The 24,017-nt window shown below is 55.2% G+C and overlaps 1 protein-coding gene across 2 annotated transcripts in view; it reads right to left on the bottom strand.

Moving 5' to 3' along the window:
• The window catches only part of CMIP (c-Maf inducing protein), a 222,890-nt gene that overhangs the window by 57,198 nt on the left and 141,675 nt on the right, over positions 1-24,017 (bottom strand). The window contains exon 3 of one of the 2 annotated variants that reach the window (XM_057711372.1): positions 16,689-16,739. The exons of the other annotated variant lie outside the window; for it this stretch is intronic. Within the exon in view, the coding sequence (XP_057567355.1) occupies positions 16,689-16,739 (51 nt within the window). The remainder of the gene's footprint in view (positions 1-16,688; positions 16,740-24,017) is intronic. 2 annotated transcript variants of the gene reach the window in all.

Raw genomic sequence — 24,017 nt, forward strand, 5'->3', positions numbered from 1 at the left:
TGCACCCTTGGCAAAATCCAATCATCCCATGGATCCGGCTGACTGCACTGAGAAAATTTTAGGTGGCTGTTTTCCTCACTGAGCTCCTTGGGGACAGGGACCATGCCTTGTCTGTTTCTTCACCGTTCCGTGTGGTGGCTGGAACCGCTGAGGGCACATCGAAGGTGCTCTCAGTATTTGTCAAAGGGAGGAGAATAAGCATCAGAAATAATGGCCAACATGTATGAAGTGCTTCCACTGTTGTCAGCTACTACACCAAACCCTTTAACCCTCCCAGCCTGCTGCAAACCCAGGAACCACCTGCAGGGGGGCTTGCTAAAAGGCAGATTCTAACTCGGTAGGGCCAGGTGGGGCCTGGGAGTCTGCATTTGCAAGCAGCTTCCAGATAAGAGAGAAGCTCCTTCCCAGGAGGCAGACATGCTGGCTCTGTCCCCATGACACAGAGAAGGGGGCACTGAGGGATTACTCCCTTGCCTGAGGTCACACAGCTGGTGCTGTGAGTTATGTCCCCCAAAATGGTACGTCCAAGGCTTAACCCCTTGGCCTCTGTGGATGTGACCTTACTTGTAAATAGGTCTTTACAGACACCATCAAGTGCAGAGGAGGTCTTGCTGGATTAGGGTGGGTCCTTATAAAAAGGCCAGGTGAAGACACACACACACAGGGAGAGAAGCCAGGTGAAGGTGGAGGCAGAGACTGGAATAAGGCATCTACCAGCCGAGGGACGCTGAGGAGCCCAGCAGCCACCCGACGCTGCAGGATGCAAGGAAGGAAACTCCCTTAAGAGTCTCTAGAGGGAGCGTGGCCCTGCCAACACCCTGACTTTGGACTTCGGGCCCCAGAACTGTGAGAGGATACATTTCTGTTCTTCTCAGGCACCTAGTCTGTGGTACTGTTATGGGAAACTCACACAGCTGGTAAGCAGCAAAGCAAGGTGGACCCCGGGAAGCCTGGCTCCTGGTCACTCTGCTGTTCCGCTTCAGCCATTCAGAGTTGACATTTCCCATCCTTTTATTTTACGGAGGTGGCAGCCGGGGCCCCTGCTCTCAGCGGTCTCTCCCAGCTTAACCTCAGCTTGGAATCGGTTAGGTTTTCTCTTCCTGGGGGAGACCCTGACCTCCTGTCTCTTTCTTGCTCCCTCGGGGTTGGAAAAGTTGGTGTCCACTCTCAACACCTGCCCCCAGCTGATCGCCTGAGCACAGAAGCCCCTGGTCCTGTGCCGCCTGCATACCTGGGCACCTGCAACGTCAGTGATGTTGCAAGGAGCCACGTGGACACCCAGAGAAGCTGCAGAGGGAATTCCCAGGAGGATTCAGGAGGCTGTCAGCGCAGGGATGGCTTAGCGTCAAGAGGTGGGCTCCAGCTCAGAGCAAACAGAGTTCCCTTTACTTTTTTTTTTTAAATTGAAGTATGGTTGACTTAGAATGTTTCAGGTGTACAGCAAAGTGATTCAGTTTTGTGTGTGTGGTGTCTATATATATATATATATATATATATATATATAAAATTTGTCAGATTCTTTTCCGTTATAGGTTATTACAAGATATTGAATACAGTTCCCTGTGCTATACAGTAGGTCCTTGTTTACCTATTTTATATATAGTAATGTGTATATATTAATCCCAAATTTCCAGTTTATCCTCCCCGCCTCTTTCTCTGTGGTAACCGTAAGTTTGTTTTCTATTGTCTGTTTCTGTTTTGTAAATGAGTTTATTTGTATCTTTTTTTTTTTAAGATTCCACATATAAGTAGTATCATATGACATTTGTTTTTCCCTGTCTGACTGACTTCACTTAGTGTGATCATCTCCAGGTCCATCCATGTTGCTGCAAGTGGCATTATCTCGTTTGTTTTTACGGCTGAGTGATATCCACTGCATATCTGAGCCACATCTTCATCCAGTCCTCTGCTGATGGACACTGAGGTCGCCTCCATGTCCTGGCTATTGTAGACACTGCTGCTGTGAACACTGGGGTGCATTTATTTTTTCGAAATAGAGTTTTCCTCTTTTCCAGATATACGCCCAGGAGTGGGACTGCAGGGTCATACGGTAGCTCTATTTTTAGTTTTTTGAGGAGCCTCCAGACTGTTCTCCATAGTGGCTGCACCAATCTACAGTCCCTCAAACAGGGTAGGAGGGTTCCCTTTTCTGCACACTCTCCCTAGCAGTTCTCCTTCCTTTTATGAGGGTCACGTATCAGCCAACAACTGGCAACGCCCATTATGCCAGCTGACAGCCCAGGGTTTCCTACAGCTGGGCACTGAGCCAAACTCATCCCAAACAACTGTTTCAGGGTCCTCCATCCTGGCTACGCATAAGAACTGCTTGGGAGGCTTAACAACATTCCAAGGACAGAGTCCAACCCCAGGCCAATCTCACCTGCTGGCTGCTGGGGGTGGGGGGGAGCCTAGGTACCTGGGTTATGCGGGCGTTGGTATGTTGTAAAGTATATCTGAACACCAATGGCACAACAACACTATTCACAATCACCAAAAGGTGGAGGCAATGCAAGTGTGTAGAGTGGGGCACCTCTGCCTTCGAACTTCTGTTCTGCTACTTAGAAGCTGTGCGGCCTCAGGCAAATTATGCCACCTCTCTGAACCTTAGTTTACTCAACTGTAAAATGGGGATAATAGTCGCACCTGTCTCTTGCAGCTGTTGACAAGATTAAATGTGATATTTCATGCTGAGCCTTATAGGTGCTCAATTAATGGTAGCTATTGAGTGAGTAGGACATTGATTAAAGATAATTAACCTCTGAGAAAATTAAAAGTGACTAGAAATCCCTAAATGCCCATCGATAGGGAAATGCCTGTACAAACCACGGCCACACACAGGACCACACCAGACAGCAGTTAAAAGGAATAAAGATCTGTGGTGGCTTCCACCCCCACGAGCCATGTCAAGTGTAGAAGCAAATACACACGTGTACACATATATTTACACGAACACGCTGCACACACACGGGTGGGGAAGGGAGGACCAAAGAAGGGGCCGAGGAAGAGCTTCAGCTTTCCCTGAAATGTTTCAAACTGTTGCAGGAAGCCATAGCTGTGTATTGTACATTTAATTTAAAAGAAATCAAGAGACAAATACCCAAGATTTCAGAAATTGGGATCCTGGAGGTGGTGGTGTCCCTTCCACAGAATCCTTCAATTAGTCAGAATCCCACATTCTTAGAAGGAGCTGGAAAGTATCTGAGATCCTATTCTTTTTGACTTTTCAGTTTTCCAGTAGACTACCTTGTTCTGCAATGATACATGTTCACTGGAAAATTAGAATCGTAGAGAACAGTGTTCAGAAGGAAGTGATAAAGTGTATAAGAGCTGGCAGTGCGGGCCCGCTGCCTGCACATCTGTATCCGTGACTACCGCTCCACGGCGCCTCTTTCTGTGCGCATGCGCCCCCCGCATAAATGTGTACATAAACTTAGCCCACATCATACACGCTGGCTTGTTTTTTAACCTCACCTCTGCCGTCCACCACATCTCCCCGACCCGAGAATCTGTGCTAAAACCATGACATGTGGTTGGCAAACATTTTCTGTAAAGGCCAGATAATATTACAGGGGTTTCTGGCCACCCTCTGCTGTTGTAGCACGAATTGGCGGGGCTGGGTCCCCCCCAAATCTCTTATTTACAAAAACAGGCAGCGGGCCAGATAGTCTGTCAACCCCTGTACCTGTCAGTTCAGGTCTTCCTCCACGGCCATATGTAATCAAATGCAAATATATAGAGAGATGGTTTTTTTGGTCCTAGGGCTTTTGTTGTTTTGCTCCTCCTTTCGTTTTACAGAAAGGGTATCACATTATACAGGGATCTCTGCATCTTGCTTTTTCTCTCTTAACGCCTGGTGGAAGTGGCCCCACATCAATTAGTATAGATTTTCCCATGCGGTGTGTTTTGTAAGTCACCTCAAACATTACTGGGCAAAGGTATCATATACATATAGAAAGTGAAAAATCAAGCCAACAGGAGTCCTCCCCAACCTGACCTCAGTGCTCTGTGCAAATCCTCTGGGTGCTCTTGCTGGCAGCGGCCATCGGGTGCTGTAACTGCCATTCATCAGCGACCAGGCACTGCCCTGAATGGACAGCCGGTCCCTTACCAGGCACTCTGCGTCGCAGAGCTCTTCTCCAGGGGCCACTGCCTGCCTCGAGGTGGCCCCCCACGGTCCAGCACATACTTTCATGGTACCCAAGATCAAAGCCTGCTCCCCCCTCCCCACCTATGCTCTCACACACCCAGAGACACGTCCTGCTTCTCCTTAATTGTAAACTCGACCCACGGCATGGGTGAGACCCCACCTTTAAAACATTCTGTTTAAGAAGATCCTATTATTTTCCTGTAATGACTCTGTAGATAATGTTACTGGTGCCAGGAGCCCCGTGCAGAACCAAACCAAATCCTGAAGACTGCGGTGGGGGCCGCTTGTTAATCTGTAACAGGGAAGGCCCTTTTCTGAGGAAACACCCCTGATTGTGAGAACTCACCAAATAAATTTTAAAAAATGCAAATACGGTACCAGAGGCTGTTCTTCTTCTGCAGTGTGGGAGAGGCTGGCCCGAGCGAGAGTTTCGCTCCCCTGAAAGGCAGAAGGCAGCACAAGGGCTGTTTCCCTTGGGCCCGATAAAGGGAAACCTCTATCCCAAATAAGGAGTTCCCGTGCTCCCCTTCAGACGGTAGCATCTCAACAGGGGCCTCCACTGTTTATTTGACCAAGAACTTTATCTAGTGTTCGCAGTACTTCAAAGGCATCCGACCCATTCATCCCTTTGTGTGGGAAGCCTCTAGTCCTTGCCGGGCTGCCTCCTCTGGGCTGGGGCCACGGCTGCTGCCACAAAGGGCCTTAATTTATGAGCACCCTGGAAAAAGGATCCAGTTCCCTAACTAACGCATCTGCAGCTGGTCGTCAATGTCTGTTCCAGGCAGGCGATGAAGGTGTGCTTTAATCAAGTGGGGGAGGCATACTGCTGCCTTCCCGAGTAGGGGGTCTTGTGGGGAGGCAGGATTCACTGGGGGCTGTTCCTTCCTTGCAGAAGAAGGCCCCTCACACAGGCCAAGGTCAAGACGGAGTCCGGGGGTGGGGCCTGGCGGGAGTTCACGGTGGTGAAGTTGGAGTTGCCCACACAGCAGAGACGGACCCAACAACAGGGCCTAAAGGACACAGAGGAGGCTCGGGCCCAGGTCTGAATTCTGGCTTGGATACAGGGGAAAGTTATTTACTCTTGAGAGTCAGTTCTCTAGTCTGCAAAATGGGGCCACAATTCTACCTCTCAGGGACACTGATAGGGTAGCAGACGAGGTGGCCGGAAAACAGCAGGTACTCAATAAATGTCTGCTGCGGTCTCCCCTTTCTTCAAGCTATTGCAGTGGCTCTCCAACTGTGATGTGTATCAGAATCACCTGGAGGGCGTGGGAAATACACCTTGCTACCCTCTCCTCTTTCCCCACCTTCCAGTTTATGAGACAAAAGATTTGCATTTCTAAGAAGTTTCCAGGCTGTGTAGAGGCTGCTGGTCTGGGAACCCCGCTTTGAGAACCACTGACCTACGGTTCAAAACCCCTGGGTCCATCATGGCAGAGAGAAATAAAGACTGTCCCAGACGGAAAGTTCAATGCAGACAATGACAAAGGCTCCGAGAGCCAACAGACGCCAAGGGTCTGCTCCAGTCCGCCACCTTCGGCCAACGTTGAGTTGGCCCCTGACCTCCTGGGTGTGCTTTTTAGGGTCCACACACTCTCAGACGTCTGTTCCAGCCCAGGGGTCAGATTCAGCCCACTCTGCCAAAGGGTCTTATCCACGCATCTGCCTGGTCCCTGCTGGACACAAACCACCATGGCCTCCTGCTGCTAAGGTCAGGAGACTCCATTTGGGTGGCTTTAGCACCCTGGACAGGGGCTCCCTGTGCATTTCAGAGCTTTCTGCAAAACCACTCTTGGGGTCTAAGAGGGCACCAGGGTCCTCTAGGGGGCAGGATGCAGGCGACAGCCACCAGGGCGCTTCTGCCCTTGTCTCCTGATCAATTAGTCTCTCTCCCAAACCCCTTTCCATCCAGAGAGTTGGCTGTCTGCTGGGGATTTTCTGATCACCAGAAGGTGAGGACCTAATCCCTCTATGGGGACAGGTGCTGCTCTTTTTGGAGGCTCTGTTTGGCCTTGTCTCCGAGCCAACAGGCGGGCAGGAGCCTCGGAGGCAAACCCAGAACGGCAGGCCACCCTCCCCTCCAAGGCTGGCCCCCGCACGGCCCCTGAGAGCTGCCCAGCATCCCCAGCTCGAGGGGCTCACTGCCCACCACCCAGCCGCGGAAGGGACCTACAGACTCCTGTAGAACAGGAGGTCTTCCTGGTCAAGAGACTGCCTCCCATTTACGCTTTAAAGACTTATTTGAAGAAAGAGAAAGGAAGAAAAAAAAATTTGCCTTAAAGGGCAGAAAACAAGTTCACCCACAAAGCGTTTACGTGGAAAACTTCCTTGTGTGGTGTGGTGACTCATCAGCCCCGTCAAAGGGTGCGTGGGATGACAGGCTGGAGCCCTGGTCCCCCTCCTCGTCTGGAAAAGAGAAACAACCCACAAATGCACTTCTCTTCTGGCTGTTTGGAGAGCTGGCTGTCACGCGTCACTCCTGAGGCCCAGGGAAGGCCGTCCTGCAGGGGATGCTCGGGTGTCTGATGTCCCCAGGCCCGGGCTGGGGCAGCCGCGGGCAGGGAAAGGCCTGGGGTCCCAGGGATGCGCTGCAAACCCAGCTCCCCTGCTTCCTGCCCTGTGGCCTGGACAGGTCATTCCACCCAGGTCCCCAAGCTCTGTGTTCTTGACCTTCCGAGTGGGATGGTTAGAAGGACCCAAAGGGGTGAGGATTAGGTACAAGGTACCTCTCGCTGCCCCTGGCCTGTGGATGGCGGGCGCTCAGCAATGCCTGTCCTTCCTCGCAGAAACTCAGCTTTCCAACAGTGTTTTACTGAAAGATCTCAAGTCCCATCTGGCTCGACCTGTCTGAGTGAAATACTACAAAACCATATAAAGAAACAAAGCAGATCTGAATGTGCTGTATGAGCTCCTGTAGCAGCTCAACCATGATACGTAATTAAAGGGTAAAGGAACAAGGAACACCCGGTGTGGATAATAAAATATGTGCGGTGTTTTATAAGGAATTTTCATAAAAAGCTTCTGAAGGGCCCATGCGAGACTAACAGGACTGCCTTTGGGAAAATGGAGTTGAGGGAGGAGGGACTATGTATTTTGCGCCCTTCCATACGTTTCAGAATTACCGAGCACGTGTGAAACTCATTGGTCTTAGATGCTAACAGCAGGCATCTGGGGAGTGAGGGACTGGCTGGAAAGGAGGCGGGAGGCAGCTGTCCTGGGTGATGAGAAGTTGAGCGGTGGTGATTCATGTGAACCCAACAGTCAGAACCCACCAGACCCAAGAGATAAATGTGTGCATTTTCTTATGTCTCAATCGTAGCTCCATTTTTTTAAACTTAAAATGTGTTAACGGGTGTTTACGGACAGTGGGAAATTTTTGTAGTTTTCTTTACCTTTTCACTATTAAAGAAAACCTTAGTAAATGTGCTTTGAAACGCCCCGCCTTGGTACTCGTGCATACTGCTGGCAGGGGTGTAAGTTGGTTTGGACCACCTTGGGAAACTGCCAGGCAGCGTCCCCCAAATGGGACCCTCTGCCTGCCCTATGGCCTGTGCTCAAAAGATGTAAACGTATGTTCACCAAGAGACGTGTTTATCATGGTTCTGTTCATAACAGGCACAACCTGGAAACATCTGTCCGTAACAGAATGGACAAATTTATAGTTTATTCATTTAACAGAACACTATCAAGCAAAACAAATGAATAAATTACCGCCACACGGGATATTATATGCTGCGTAGAGAAATCTCATAAACATAATTCTGAGCCGAAGGAGCCAGGTACAAAGGAGTTCAGCCTGTACAATTCCGCTTACATGAAGTTCAGACTTGTGAGCGACAAATCCCTGCTGCTGGAAGGCAGGAGAGTGGCTCCCGGCGGTGGGGGAGCCAGGGCCCTCCAGGGAGGTGCTCACACAGATCAGTTCTGGGAGGACCGGTGAGAATTCATCCAGCAGCACTCTTTGGATCTGTGTGCTCTTCTTTATGTACGTTACTCCGTTAATGAAACGTTTATTTTTAAAAAAGACCAAATGTTCCATGTCTATTCCAAAGAGAACTCTGGCTGGGGAAAGTGGAGACCACGGCAAGGGCTTGCTGCTCGCCGGGGGCTCCCCCGCCTTCGTGGGCTCAGACACGGGGCTACGCCGTCCACGCCCCCACCCTCTCCAGGCACGAGGCGGTGCCCCCTCCCACCAGAAGAAGGGGGCAGGCCTTGGCAACCCACTACCCTGGGTTCGAATCCCAGCTCTGTCTGGTTCTAGCTGTGGGCAAGCCCCCTTGTCTTCTCAGCTCCTCCTTCAAGATGGGCCTGACTTTGAGAAGACTGCAGGAGAGCACACACCAGAGCTCCTGATACAAGCAGGTACCTAGTAACTGTTCTCTCCGTTTACTGGACAGAAAGCCCACGCGAGCATGAGCTCTTCTCCCCAGGCCGCCCTGCCCTCTGCCACTTGTTAGTTTCAATCCCTGAAGCCTCCCCTGTGATCAGTTACAGAGTCCCCGATGACCCACTGAGGGCCGTGAGCCGTGGCTGGGAGTCGCTGGAGGCCACGGCCCCTCTGGGGAACTGGCAGCCAGGGCCCCGTGGCCTCCCTCGGGCTCCGCTGAGCGTAGGTGCAGAAGTGGCCTGGCTGGACTCCCCTCCGTGACGGCCTCTGTTCTCCGGGGCCCGGCTCCGCCACCAGCCGCACCTCCCACAGCACCCCCCGCCCCGGAAGTCTTGGACTGTGACGGGCCCCCTGCCTCGTGGGGAGAGCCCCTCCTGCCACAGTCTGCGGAATCCCTCTGATCCCTCTTAGGAAGCCACAAAGCCCTCTTTGACCAAGTGCCAGAAAGCAATGTGCACGGAATTCCTGCCTTTGCGACCTGGAGGAAGCAGACCTACGGCTGGTCCTGTGAAGGGAGGGAGGCCGGCTCCTGCCTCTCCCTGCCCTGCTTCCCTGAGTCACCTTCCTGCTCAGAGGCGGGATGGCTGGTACTCACGCCCTTCCCAGGCCGCGGGGAACAGGAAACGCAGCGAAGGCCCCCGGGAACAAGCCCCGGACAGACACAGGCCAGAGCTGACGGGACCGGACGCGGATTCCCAGTCACACTCGGTCTCCACAGGTCCAGGAGGTCACTAAAACGGGGGTCGGGGGGACGCCTCCGCACCCTCTGTTAACTCAGGGTGACCACCAGGTACGAGGTGGAGGGGAGTTCTGCCTCAGGGGAAAAGCCTGCAGCGACTGACTCGTGATGCCTGTCAGGGGTGCACTGGGCATTGGTGGCACGCGTGCTGTTTGCGTGTGCCTCCCTTCCTCTGGAGCCCAGTCTTTAGGGACCTTTTCTACACAAAGGGAAAGAGGCCTTGATCAATAAAGAAGAAGAATGAACACGGATCCGAGGCTGACGCACACGGCAGGTGCCGTTCTAAGTTCTTTACTGTATGAACCCATTTAACCCTCACGGGACCTGACAAGCTTGGTCTTATTACGACCTCTACTTTACTCAGGAGGAAGAAGAGGCCACCGAGGAAAGTAGCTAGTCCAGGGTCACACAGCCTGTGGGCAGGAAACCCAGGATGTGAACCCAGGCAGTCTGGCCCAGAGCCCTTCCCTTAGGCATGACAAAATTTTTTCTCTTGGGAGCAAATGGGCAATATGTGAAAAGAGTCACACACACACACACACACACCCTACTCTTTGCCTGGTAACCATTGTTCTGTAAATCTGCCCTAAAAAACACAGTTCAAAAGAAGTAAAAGCTTGGCTACAGCGGACAGGCATGACTGCATTACCTATAACAGAGAAAAGGGGGAACAACCCGAATGTCCAACAGCAGGTCCTTTGGTCAATTATGCCACGACCTCTCCAGACGTGAGGGACACACACTGAAATGTTTAAGCTGCAGCGTTGTGCTGGCAGGGCCGTCTTCCACCTGGCCACAGCTGCCAAAAGGTCCGTGCAAAGGTGGACGAGGCTGGAAGGGCATTTGCGGGAGTGAAATTTGCCATTAGGTGGGGACTGGCGGAAGCAGAGCAGTCGTTGCCCTTGATGTGGTTGTAAAGGTGTTTTCACGATCGTGGTAAAAGGGCAGAGAAAGAGGGGAGTGGGTGGGGGGTCGGGGGCAGGAGGGACGGGCCGTGGAAATGGCAGGAGGTGAAAACGGGGGTCCCTGTCTTCCCTCCAGACACTGTGAGCCCAGCAGGAGCCACAGGGGAGGGTGTGGCCCAGAGCCAAGTGGGGCCAGGAGCAAGGCGAGGTCAGGTAACACAGCTTTGATGCCTGAATCTGGGGACACGGGTATCACGGTGTGTTTGGGCAGATGTATAAGTGGCTGGTCCCAAGCTTGACCTCCCCGGGCCTGGGCCCGGGCCCAGGTGGTCCGCTGTGTGCAGTGTGCGTGCAGGGCACTTGGCCCTTCCCACGAGAAGCAGGGGATTGCCAAATCAGAGGTTAATTCACATAATCCTCACGGTGACGTCTGTGAGACTCAGAGAAAAATGGAAAGCTCTCATGAAATGCCTCACGAGACAAAAATACCACAGCCCCCAACACGCAAGGCACGCGCACAGACAGGCGGCAGGCGGGTCAGGAGCACAAGCCCACAGGTGTGAGGGAGCAACTGCCAGCGTGTGCGCACACGCATGTGTGCAGGGGAGCCACGTTCCCAGCGGTTCCGATCCCAGGTTCTGGAATCAACCTTGTGCCCAGACCCCAGCTCTGCCACTTAATAGCTGCGGGCCCTTGAGCAAGCGGTTGAGCCTCTCGGCCTTGGTCTCCACATCTGTGAAATGGGGGCACAGGAGGCCGCAGCCCCTCCTCAGGGCTGCGGGGATCTGGCAGGGTGATGTGCAGGGCGCTGCATCTGCGCGGCACAGGAGGAGCTCCCGTGGAGGGTGGTGAGACCACCTGCCCCGTGTGCTGAGGCAGGGCTGGACGTAGGCTCCAGCACGTGTGCGGGGGCTGCACGCTCAGGGGGGTCTGCAGTGGGCAGAGGAGGGAGTCCAGGGGCCGCGGCTACGGGACTGGAAGTGGCTCTTCCCCCAGGAGGAAAGGGCTTCCGTGCCCAAGAGGGAGAGGGAGGAGGGTCCAGAAGGAAGGTCAGAGTTGGGGGTGACGGCACCCACTGGAGGGTCCCACCCTTCCCCCCACAAGCTCCCCCTCAGGGGAGGGCATCAGCTCAAGGGCCTTTGGTTCCTCTGACCTGGTTCCCCAGGAACCTTGCCATCGTTGGGGCCTCTCTCCCTGCGTGGGAATGGGGGTGATGGTCCAGCCTTCCCAAGAGGACGGCCCGATGGGAGAGAGAACCCGGGCTCCCAGCCCCACACTCTGCACCTCCAGCTCCTCCTCTGTGCACCGTGGACCCTAGTGGGGGCTCAGTCCAGGGCCCGATGTGGCAGCTAGATTGTGACACCACTGGGAGCAGCCGCCACTGACAACGGCCTTCGTCCCCTCAGTCCCCTCATCCACAAGATAGGGTGGCGAAGACACTGCAGAACAGCTGTGGCGGGCCTAGCAGCAGGAGCACCCCACAGCCTGCGCCAGGCAGGGCCCTCTGAGGACACACTGCCCACGCCCTGGGATCTTACAGACACACCCCCTGCGGGGGGCACTGCAGAGGCCAGTGCCTGCTCCCACCCGCCAGCTGCTCTGATTAGGGTGCATGCGGTGATGCCCCCGCAGGGCAGCCCATCTTCACACCAACCCAGCGAGCAAGATGCTGGTTAGTGATTTCCCCATTTTACAGAGGAGAACACTGAGGCCCAAATAAACACACCCCACACCCAATGCACGCAAAACACAGTCACCCCCTCACGTGCGCGCGCACACACACACACACACATGCACGGACCCCACGTTCTTCTCCACCCTCCTACTCTGTATAGAGGAGGGACAGGGCCCTGGATGCGGGTGACCACGTCGCTGTGGCCGCCCCAGGGGCTTGGAAAACCCTGCTCAGGGACCTGGGGAGAAGGCGGCAGTGTGGCCAGGGCAGCCGGCCAGAGAGGATGTGAACCTGGGCTGGGATTTTCGCGGAGCTAAGTGCATTCCTCTGCCCCGCAGCCTTGCGACAGGAAAACAGGCAGCTTCTGGTCTCACACAGTCCGCTCCCCACCCTGGCGCTCGGCTGGCCCCCGGGGCTGTTGCTGGTGGCCCAGCTTCCCCCAGGGAGAAAATCATCTTGGTTTTCAAGACTTCCGTGTGATGGCTGAGGAACCCCTCTCAGGAAGTGAGAAGGCGTTTTTCAGAGCTGGAAGCACCACAAGCACCGGCTACAAGATACGAAGCAGGCATCTCTTACTTCTTGGGGCTCCTTCAGGGGGCACCTTACTGGCCAGGTACTCAGGGCCTATCGTCCAGGGCCTTGGGCACCCAGATGGGCCTGTCCCTCACAGCTCGGAGCCCCTGGGCCTCTCACCTCGAACCAGGCCTGTCTTCCCACAGCTCTAGAAACACACCCCGGACCCGCACAGCCGGAAGCACACTCTGGTTCTGTCACACAAGCCAGGCCTGTCCCCTCCTGGCCTCGTACACCCAGACAGGCCTGTCCGCTCACAGCCTGACACACACGGATGGGCCTGTCTGCACAGGACGTGGCTTCCAAGGTGCATCTGAGTCAGAAATGAGGCCTCATTCACTCAGTACAGCTGTTTACGCCTCCACACCCCCAGGAACTGGCCTCAGGGGCCAAACCACCCCAAGCACACAGGGCTGGCCCTCTGGGGAGCCCCGAGGATGAGGACGGTGTGCGAGGCTCCAGCGCATCCTGGGAGGGGCCGGCGCTGCCATTCCACAGGCTTCCTGCCATCCTCCCGTCGGCCCCAGGCCTCCCTGACCAGCACTGCCCAAGGGCGGGAGGCCGGGAGGAAGAGCAGAGCTGCCGGGAGAGAGGAGAGGCAGGGAAGGAGGGCGGGGGAGGGTGCAGGATGTTGTGGGTCAAACTCCTGTCCCCTCTGGGGGCCTTGGGACCAGATTCAGATTCTCTCACATGCAAACGTCAACAACAACAGACCAGTCAATCCAGATGACGCTCAAAACACAGTGCCCAGCGCGGAGGAAGTGCTCCCCACGGGCTGTGATGGCCCGTGGGTGCACTGGAGCTCAGAGCGGAGGCCACGAGCACCATGGGACCCCCAGATGGAGAGAGGATCAAGAGCATCCCAGGTGATTTACTCAGACACTGCCTTGTTCCACATCACAACTGGACACGGATTCTAGAGCGGTGCTTCTCAAGCTTTTTTTTCCATTATCGTTCCCCGAAGGAGTCTTTTAAGACATTTCCCCTCATTTTCCCTGATCCCTTTGAAATTAAATTCTAGAAAATAAGATTTGGTTGAGTAGGTTGAACCAGGAAGGCCACACACCACTGGAATAACCTAAGGTTTTTTAAGCCCCAAAATACTAATTTCAGCCCCCTTGGGGCCACGATCACACCTGTGGAGAATGCCCTGGAGGTCTTAGTACAACGGGATAAAAACTCAATAAAGCAATGGGAACACAGCATGTAGGAGGTAGCATTCTTTACAAACAGAAAAGGTATTCTGTAGGTTCACTGCAGCTACAGCACGCCCAGGAGAGAAAACGATAAACAACATTTAGAAAATTTAAAAACTCAAGCTGAGGTTGTGGGCTCTAAAGTCCTTAATTTTGATGTTCTATTGTTTTTTTTTAAAATTTTTTAAATTAATTAATTAATTTTTTAGTTAAAGATAGAGAAAAGGAAAGAAAAAATACAAAAAGCCCCCCAAAACCCAAAATGGTTGGTGATAAATACGGAGGAGAGAGTGGCTGTATCAGGCAGAAGACACAGGACACATCCTGAGTGGGCTGAAGAGGCCAAAGCTAAGGATCAGGCAGGGCTGGATCAAGCAGGAGGCAGGGCAGCCCCACGGATCGGTACTAAAATCCCCTGTGTGACAACGGGCAAGTCACTAGACCTCTCTGAATCTTTTCATTTGCTGAATGAGAATGAACAGGAAAGCGCCTAGCTGGGCCTTGTGTGTTGTAGGTCCTCGGTAACTGCATCTGAATTAACGAACACTTACTAGAATCTATGCAAACCACAAGATGAGTCAGCTATAGAACCAGAATTCAAATCTGGGTCCCAACTCATTTCACCAGCCGGCAATACCTCAGAAACACCTTATGTTTCTTTGCCATTTTACAAGGAAGGAGAGCATGCCTCCCTCCAATCTGATCAAAACTGAGGGGCAAAGAGCCACAAGAAATTAGGTTGCTGATGCTGAGATATCACTGCCACCTGGTGGCAGCATACCTACGTTATTGGGGGTGGGGGTGGGGGCTGTTAACAGGGAAAAACTGCCAGCATCTCACACATGCCTAAGACACAAGCAAATGCTGAAACAGTGAGAACAGGGGTCATCACCACCTGGCAAAAGGGCCACTCACTGCTGAGCATTTGCTGATTCCTTGACACCCTGCCCTGAGGTTCCTGGATGCTTGCTGTCTTTTCTTTTTAAGAATTTAACTGATTAGATTTAACAACCATAAAAAAACCACACACCACCAAACTTGAGTGCAGACATCCAGGTTTTCACGAGAACTGCTGGAAGCCCAGGGATCCCCAGTTCTATACTTGCTCAATCAACTGTCTGAACCCCACATGCAATCCTCGCTGTCTGAATGTGTGCATTTCAAGCTTGTCACTTCTAAATCATCCTTCTGGCTGGCACTGTCTCCCAAAATTCGGCTTTCTATGCCCACCCTCTTAGTCATCCCTTGTAGCTGCATAATATTCACACATTTCACAAGCACTGCTTTTTAGGTGCTCCCAGAAATTCCAGTAAGTGGTTGAAGAAAATGCGGACCAGGGTAAGGCGGAACACAGAGCTCCGTGGAACCCACTGAAGACCGCCTCTTCCTTGACACTGATCTTGGCCACCTTTTCAAAGAGGTGTTTCCCCCAAACTGTCGGGTGGCCAGTATGTCTCCAAGTACTTCCCAGCCCGTCCTGAGCTAAGAAAAAGCAAAGCAATCATGCACTGCGGACTCACAAGGAAACACGCGTGAAGAACAGAAGAGGAAAGGCTCTAGATAGCCGTTGTCCATGGCAGTGAAGTGGCCTCTTCCTGCGGGGAGCCCCTGGCCACCACTGCTCCAGGCCTGTATTCCTCCCTCCCTCCTGACTGCGCTGGCATTTACCTCCCAGGTGGCCCCCGGCAGCTCCTGACGTATGTCCTGCCTGTCCCGGGACACTCCTGGCCGCAGAGAGCCAGGCCTCAGGGACGATGTCCCTGCAGAAATCAAGCTCTCAGCAGCACCTGCCGACTCCGTGAGCAGGCACGTGCCACCTGCCCGCTGAGCTGCCGCCCGGCGCCTTCTGCCTGCGTCCAGGAACCCCCGGGGAACAGCAAAGACCTGAGTCTGAACCCTGCCCCATGCCCTCGCCAGCTATGGGAGCTGGGCTCCAGTCGGGCCTCCCCGTCCTGGCACAGGAAGTGGGAGCAATGACAGCAAGCAGCCCAACAGGCCGCCGCGTGACGAGCCAGCCTCAGGGTCCAGGCACACAGTGGGTGCTCAGTAAATGCCAGTCCTTTCCCTTCGCGGCCCCAACTTGGAGACTCACGCTCAGCCTCTGAGACGGCCGCACAGGCATGAACAAGAGGACCTGCAGCTGTCAGGAAGAGGGAGTGGCCCTCTGGGACCAGGAATGCAAGTTTCCAGGGTTATATTTCTGTCCTCCGTCCAGCTGTGACGAGAGCCCCTCCAGAGGCACGAGAAGAATGCCGAGTGTCCCTCTGGTCATCCCAACACGGCACATGGCCTCCAACCCTGCCCAGGGCCAGCCGCTCGTCCCCTACCGCGTGCCAGCTTACTGTAAAGATGACAACTCAGGACACGCACCAGTCGCCTAGCCACACCCTGCGGGTTCTGCGAGGCCGCAGACCTGTCACAGCTTGTTCTAAACTACAAGGTCAGAAGGCGGGAGAGACCAGGAGGCAGGGAGCGAGGGTCCTCAGCCACGGACCAGACCGTGGACTCCCCGGGGTGGGGGTGGGGGGTGCTGGGAGGACCCTTCTCGTGGATCTGGCCCCAGTGTCTTGAATGCGACCAGTTGGGGGCTAATTCATCACATGTGCTAGAAGGCCGGGGGCTGTCCTATGTAGAGCTAGAACTGGGAAATTAGGCCAAAGAACCAGATGGTGGAAAGGAAGTGAAGCCTACAGAAAACATGGTTGGGCTTCTACACCTCTGATAAATTACCTCTGCTGCCTCCTTTGAAAGTTACTGTCAACCCATCACCTTGAGCCCCTGAAGTCCTGCCTCCCCAAGCCCCTCTGGTGAGCCCCTGTCCTGAGAGCAAGTGGTTCTAAGATGCTTTCAGAAGCAGGCACAATGCTGTAAGGCTCCTGGGCAAAGTCAAGGGCCAACCAGGTAGGAACACAGTTTTGATATTGCAAAGGGGAAAGGTATCAACCATCCAAGAGGGAGGTGGGGGGCTTCCAAACAGTGGAGCAAAGCTCCTGGGCTGAGCTGCCTGGAAGGCAAGAGACCTCTGCCCTCACAGCGCCTCCGACAAGCAAGAGAGCCAGGACTTACCTTCCACTGCAGAGAATGGAACCACTGGTCTCGCAGGTAGCTGTTGGCAGCCTGCAACGAGAAGAACAGGACAGCAAGGTCCAGTCACTGGCTTGCAGCATTTCAGAGCACTGTACAGGTCAGCATGTGAGCCCCAGCCTGCTGTCCTGCAGGCTCTACCCTGTGACCCTGCGGGGCCTTCTGAGGGATGCGCCAAGCTGAACCCCTTGTGTGTAAAACCAAACTGGAAATGGTCACCTGGGGGACATGTCTGAAACAGACACTGCTGCCCCCAGGCGCTTATTTTGCTGGGTAGACACTGGTGGCTGGGAGAGCTTCCACTGTACACATATCTGAATTTATTCGGGATCAGGGAAGGGGCCAGGATGAGTGGGGAAGAGGTGAGTGGTGAGACATGATGGTGGAGCTGCCTGGGTGCTCCCCAAGCACTGTTCCAGACACTGCGCGCTTGTTATCCACGTAATCTGTCATCAGCCCTCACAACAGCCCTACGAGGTGGGCCACACTGTGTCTATTTCACAAAGGGAAAAACTGAGACCCCGAGCTCTCGCATCAACTGACCACATTTAAACCCACAGCCTGGCTTCCAAGCCTGTGGGTTTAACCACTGCACATCCTGCCAACGGCAGAAAGCCATGATAGAGAACACTCAGCCTTGACCTCGGACAGAACCAGATTACAAAGCACCGTGCAGGGAGCAAGGCCTTTCCTGATCCACACACCAGTTCAAGGCTTCTGGCCACTCAGCCTTGTGCTGCCCTCACGCCCGGTTCCAGCAGATGTGCTGATGGCAAGAGCGTGTGTGACAGGCGCTGGAAGCAGCGCTAGGCCCCGCGCATGGGCTGGCTCTGCCAGTCCTCGTGAATCGACGGTGGGAAGCTGGCACCGTCAGTGTCGTCATCCCTGTGGCGCAGGTGAGGAAACCGAGGCTCGAGGGGGCAAACTCTCCCACAGGCTCACAGATAGCGGGTGTGGGGCCAGGGCCTGAGCCCGGGGGTCTGACTCATGCTGAAACCACAGCATGACGGTATTTCAGGTTTGCCACTGGCCACCCCCGAGGTGGAAATGCTGCGTCCATCCCCTGCCTGACCTCACAGCTCCCTGCTCCAAGTGGCCGTGACCCTGATGGTCAAGGGATGCTGACAAAGGCCGGAGCCTCTCCCCAAGCAGGAATGCCCACCTTCTTATCCTGAGCCACACAGATGTACACGCGCGCACACACACGCACGCACGGCAGGTGTAACTGCAGGTCACCCTTATTCACGGAGATCCGGGTCTTGCAGAGGACCTCCCCGCCCCCCGCCAAGTCATCGATGAAACATCAGCCGCTCGCCCAGGGCAGAGTTTGGGCAAATCTCTGGAACAAACGAGCCAGCTCAGTGGCCCGTGCAGCCAGGAATCAGGCTCCCGTGGGCAAGCTCGGAGACTCGTTCCAAACCCTAAGCAGATCCACACGGGCACCTGCAGGCAAGGTGAGTTTGTGTGTCTGCCCTGAGTGGGGAGCAGGCTGGGGGACACCCTCCGTGGGATGCAGGAACATCTGCAGTAGCTGCGCCTCCCGCAGGCCCAGGTCCAAGCCCCCGTCCTGTCACGGTCTAGCCGTATGCCCTGGAGCAAGTCCCCTGATGACGCAAGGCCTGGTGACACCTGACTGGGGCAGTGGAGGCCAAAGGGGAGTCCGCCATGGGGACCAGCAGTCCCCCTCCAGAACGTCCGTGGCTGGGTCACCTCCTGTCCGTGCTGACCCAGCTGTGGTCTCACGACAATTCTTGTTCATTAGGGTGACAAAATACATCCCACACTCAGGAGGAGCGGTGCAAAGATCCCAAATGGGGAGACAGTCCATGTAAAATGCCTACTGAGCGCAGTGCCCGGCACATGCAAACACGACAGCAGCAATCAGTCCCGGCAGCGGCCACGGCCAGTGCCGTGCTGACAGATGCGGAACAACAGGCTCTCCCAGATAAAAGCCCCGATCACAGCGTGTGCGGACTTCCGTGCTGTGAATGATGCCACGTGGCCAATTCCATGCTACCAGGGGACGTCCCTGGACCAGAACTCAGAAGAGAGGGCCCCGACTGGCTCTTGGGAGCTGCTACAAGCCAATACGAGCCGGCTGCGGCACGCTTCTGGCCCACAGTCACTTCTCTGCTTTTTAACACACCGAGGTGGCCAGAGAGAGGGGAGGTGCGGTTGGTCGAATGAGGGGCCTCCAAGGATTGTGCACATCCGAATCCCCTGGGAGTGTGTTGCTTTAGGTGCAAAGGGACTCTGCAGACGTCATTAAGTTGCGGACGCTGAGATGGGGAGGTTACTCTGGATCCTCCAGCTGAGCCACTGTAATCACAGGGGTCTTTACGAGAGGGAGGCAGGAGGTCAGAGAGTCAGAGGTGGAAACAGCGGTTGGAATGACATGGCCATGAGCCCAGGGATGTGGGTGGGCGGCCTCTAGTAGCTGGAAATGACAAGGAAAAGTCTAGAATTTCAGAAGGAACCACCTCTGCCCACACCTCGATTTTAGCCCAGTGGGACCATGTTGGATTCGGACCTCCAGGATGATCAGATAACAAATTTGTGTTGTTTTAACCACTAAACCTGTGGTAATTTGCCACAGCAGCAGTAAGATATGAATACAGGAGGTACAGCCAGGTTGGTTCAGTGCTGATGTGGGTCATTCCACTGGCTCTGTGGGTCCACAGGGGGCCTGAACAGTGCCCACAAGGTGTCACTGGCTGGACCGAAAGACCAAGTGAAGACAGAAAGGAAGGGTGAGGAGAGAGCAGAGGGAGGGGGACAAGAAGGGGGAGGGAGAAACCCATGTTCTCCCTCTTCTGCACACCCCGGCAAACCCACCATGCTGCCATGCCAACACGTGTGACCCCTGTGTGACCACCACTGTATCCCCAGGGCCTGGGGCACGCGGTGCCCAAGAGGGACCTGCTGAAGGAATGGACAGGTGAATGAACGAGGGGACTGTAAACGCCCCGAGGGCGGGGTCTCACTCCCAAATCCCTCACTCTGATGAGCCTGACCAGTACCATCAGGGCTGGCTGCACGAGAACAAACGCACACAATGTAAGAAACAGGAGAGCGGTGGCAGTACGTGCTGGACGGTGACTCCTTTCCCAGCCTCGGCAACCAAACCCAACACAGACCCGTCTACCCCACAACCAGAACCGGCCCTTCCAGTGCTGGGGCCTCCCCAGTGTGAGTCCCTGTTAAAGATTCTTTTTTTTTTTTTGCCACACCACGCGGCTTGCGGGATCTCAGTTCCCTAACCAGGGACTGAACCTGGGCCACTGCAGTGAAAGCCCAGAACCCTAACCACCAGGCAACCAGGGCACTAAAGATCTTTAAATGGGCCTCCTGGCCCCTCCCTCGGCCCTGTGTGAGCAGGTGATCTGGGCTGAGCAATCAGAGGCTTCCGCCCAGGACTCTGGGTCTTGAGCAAGTGATGTCAGGATGAGGGGGCTGACAATTCATTATGAGACAGGGGCTGTGTCTTCCTGTAAAGATGGTTACTGGGCTGGGACACAGTCCTCCCACTGGCCTCAGCTCCAGCCCACTTTCTAAGCCTGCTCTCCAGGCTCCCGCCAATCCTAGTATATTCCCTTCCTGCCTGCGGTAGCCTGAGTCCACTTCCATCTGCTGCTTGCCTCTTAGAGTCCTGACGGACCCCCACGGCCCCGCCGGGTCCTTCTTTCCCTGCAGCTGTCTCTCCAGAAGGAGCCCATCAGCTCCCAGAGCCACGGCTTCTCCCGGTTACACCATGAGCCCTGGCAACCCTCCAGGCTCCAGGGCTCACACACGAGGTGGTTCTGGCCCTGCCCAGGCCTCAGTCAACGTGCCCAGCTCGACTGCTGAGCAGGGACGGCTCCAGAGATTTCCTCTCCTGCCCTGAGTCTGGTCCGGCCTCATCCCATGTCTCACTTGGGTCTGTGTGTCCTGTCTTTCACAGCCGTCTCACTCTCTGGAGGGGAGGAGGATTTCTTCAGGGACGTCAGCTACCATCTTACCTGCCCTTTGTCCCCACCCCTCAGCCTACCCTTCCCGGCAGGAAAACCTGAGTTCTCCAAGTCTTGGCTCACGAGGGAGAGTGCATGCACACTCCCATTTCACAGATAAAGAAACCGAGGCTCAGAGCAGGTGGAGGGCCCTGCGGCTCACCCAGGAGTCTGCCCCAGCCCTGCCCCAACCACACCATCGCCCCCACTGCCCACCGTTCCTCAAGGGCACTCTCCCACTCTTCTCTGCTCTTGAAACCCCTCGCCCTCCCCAAGGCCCTGGCCAGGACCACCCTCCCTCCTCTACTTCCCGGCCCCACCCTGGGGTCTGTCCCGCCCACAGGACTGGGAAAGGAGGCAGGATCCAGTGGGGTCAACGGCGGCCTCCCCAGTGAGGCTGGTGTCAAAACGTTCGCTGAGTGAATTAATTTCAGGTGAGGCAAAGCGCAAGAAGCCAGCCAAGGAAGGGTGACGCCACCCAGCCTCCCGAGGCCCCTTCCCTGGGAGGCAGACACACCCAACGTCTCCCATCCACCCACAGGCTCCTCCTCCAGCACCACTGGGAGGGGAGGGGGCCGCAGTCCCCTCCTCCCCTGCAGGCTCGCTGCACTTTGGAGGAAGATAGAGGCCTGGGCCGCGATCGTCCACTGCAACAAATGGCGCTTTGATTCAGAGGCTCAAAGCGATTTCAAGGATCACCCAGTCCAGGGGTTCTCCATCTTTTGGGGGTTTACGGGAACCTGAAACCCTCTGACAACCTGAAACAAAGCAATGGACTCCCATCCAAGTAACGTACACATTTGTATACACGTCCCCCCCCAACTACACACACACAACTGTGCAAGCAGTCTCAGAACACACCACAGACCACAGGTTAAGGACTCGACTCTAACCCAACCTTTCCTCTCCAGCCCTGCTTGTGATGAGGAAGCCAAGACCCAGACTTGCTGTGGTCTCGTCCGTGTCCTCCCCCAAGGTTTCCAGCTCTCCTTCGTGCACGTGGTAGGAAGGCACAGCCAGGGGACGCGCGTCCCTTCCGGTGGGAGCCTGGGTGAGCCAGTGCACCATGCGGTAGGTTCCTGCCCCATGCCCTGCTGACCAGACACATCGCAGGTGGAGCGTGCGCCCAGCAGACCCATGGTGGACATGCAGCATGAGTGAGAAATAATCTTTGCTGTGTGAAGCCACCTAGAACTCAGGGCTGCTCGTCACTGCAGCATAACCTAGCATAACCTGGCTTGCTGTGCTTTTCCTCCGCTTTCACATGGTGTGTACATCCTGCCAGGAAAGCTCTCCCTTCACCCCCTCCCTTGATGCCTGTGCACTGTTTACCTTCTGGGTCTTACCTGGTATGTCAACTCTCTGGAATGCCTGTCTTAGTGGTGCCTCTCCCCTCGCCACCCTTGACCACATCAGGTGATGACACCTCATCGAACAGATCACACTGCCCTGTGATCACCTGTCTGCTGTTCCTCCTTTCCAGCCTGTGGGCTCTGTGAGGTCAGGGATCACGTCTGACTTATTCAACACCGTATCCACAAAACTCGGATAAATGTTTTGTTAAATGAAAGTTCAGCCGATTTGCTGAATGAATGAACAAATGATTGGATGGATACATGGATCATGGCTAGGTGGATGGACAGATGGATGGGTGTACAGAATGATGGATAAGTGGATGGGTAGCTGAATAGATGGATGGGTGGATGAACATTACCGTACCCATGCTGTTCACTGACGCACATGTTACGTGCAGTAAACTTCAAAAGAACGGTTCAGCCTTGATACCCTCTCTCACCCATGTCATATTTGACCAGGGCTCTAGAAATAATCACGACAGTCTTTTGCTGAACACCTACTGAGCACCAGGCATAGTGTTTAAGGATGTCACGTGTAACATCGCTGATTCACACGACACCCAAGGAGACAGGTATCATGGGTCCAGTGTCCAGGTAAGTCGCCGGCCCAGAGAGGCTGCCCTGCTGCCCGAGGTTACACAGGCAGGGAGAGCGTGGGAGAGCTGGGCGGGGCCTCAGGTTGGCCTGAGCCCGCAGCCCGCAGCCTGCTCTCTCTATTGTCCGGCTCCCAGGAACCAGGCTGGGGGATCTGAAAGTATCCTGCGGATGAAGAGGGAGGTTCCAGTCACCAGGAGGCCCCACCCAGCAAACAAGAGGGTGGACCAGGACACCCCCCCAGAAGAGGGGAGGCGACCTGTGGTGTGGCCGCGCATCCTCACAGCTGCGTCCCCTCTCGATGACGGAGCCAGAAAGGCTGCGCGGAGAGTGGGCCCTCCTGCGCCTTCCTTCGGCTTGTCTAGTTTCGAAGAAGGACGGAGCCTGCCGGGGGCCGTCCGGACTCCCAGCGCAGGCGTCTCGAAGTGCCTTCCAGGGGAAGGGAGTGCAGACTGGGCTCACCTGGCCCAGGGGACAGAGTGAGTCTCTGCCGAGTCACCACACTGATGCGTGGCGGGCTGAGCCCGGACGGCCTGGCCCCGCAGGACACGGGGCCCAGCTCCGCGTCCTGAGGGTCTCCCAGCGGAGCCTGGACGCAAGCCTGGGAGAGCGCCCCTGGAAGCAGGCAGGCCTGCTCGGGCGGCGCCGGCCTCTCTTAGCGATAAATCTTTCGAATACTGAAAGGGCCTCGTTCCAGGCAAATTCTGCCTAATTTCCTCTTCGAAAGTTGCCAAGTTCTCTCTCATTGTTGTATTGTCTCAAGAGGTGAGAAAAACAGCCAAGGGTGCACCATGGGTGACTGTTCCCAGGTTCGCCTTCCCCGGCCCAACTTCTTAGGGAAAAAACAGCACGTGCTTTTCAGGCCGGAAAGGTCTTTCTCTCGGGCTTCCAGTAAGAAAGGCACCCGCCCTGTCCCTGCCCCTGCTGCCAGCGTTTGGGGTAAACAGCTGCCTGGCCTCCTGAGGGGCTTTAGGGAGCGTCAGTGAGGAGAGCCGGTCTCGGAAACTGGTCTGGAAGGCAGCAGCAGCAGCTCTTGGGAAAGGGGGGTACCCTGGCTCTGGCTCCACCCGAAACCTTGTTTTCCGAGCAGCGGGCTCTGTCCACGTCTCATCAATGGGTGGAAACCCACCTGGGAGGTGGAGATTCCCCAAAGATGACCTGCCGCCACCTGGGTCTTTAACCCCCACTCCCCCACTCCACAGGCCAGCAAGGAGAGCCCCCCCAGGGTGCTTTCACAGATGCAGGCACTGTTTATATACTCATGGAGTTACTCCTCACCATGAAATGCCAGCAGAAAGGGCGTTAAGGGAAGAGAGAAGATAAACAGGTCCTTTCTGCACCCTGGGGTTCTAATAACAGGGCATCAGGGTGCTCAC

The sequence above is a fragment of the Hippopotamus amphibius genome, chromosome 16 (assembly GCF_030028045.1).
Source record: "Hippopotamus amphibius kiboko isolate mHipAmp2 chromosome 16, mHipAmp2.hap2, whole genome shotgun sequence".
Classification (NCBI taxonomy): domain Eukaryota; kingdom Metazoa; phylum Chordata; class Mammalia; order Artiodactyla; family Hippopotamidae; genus Hippopotamus; species Hippopotamus amphibius.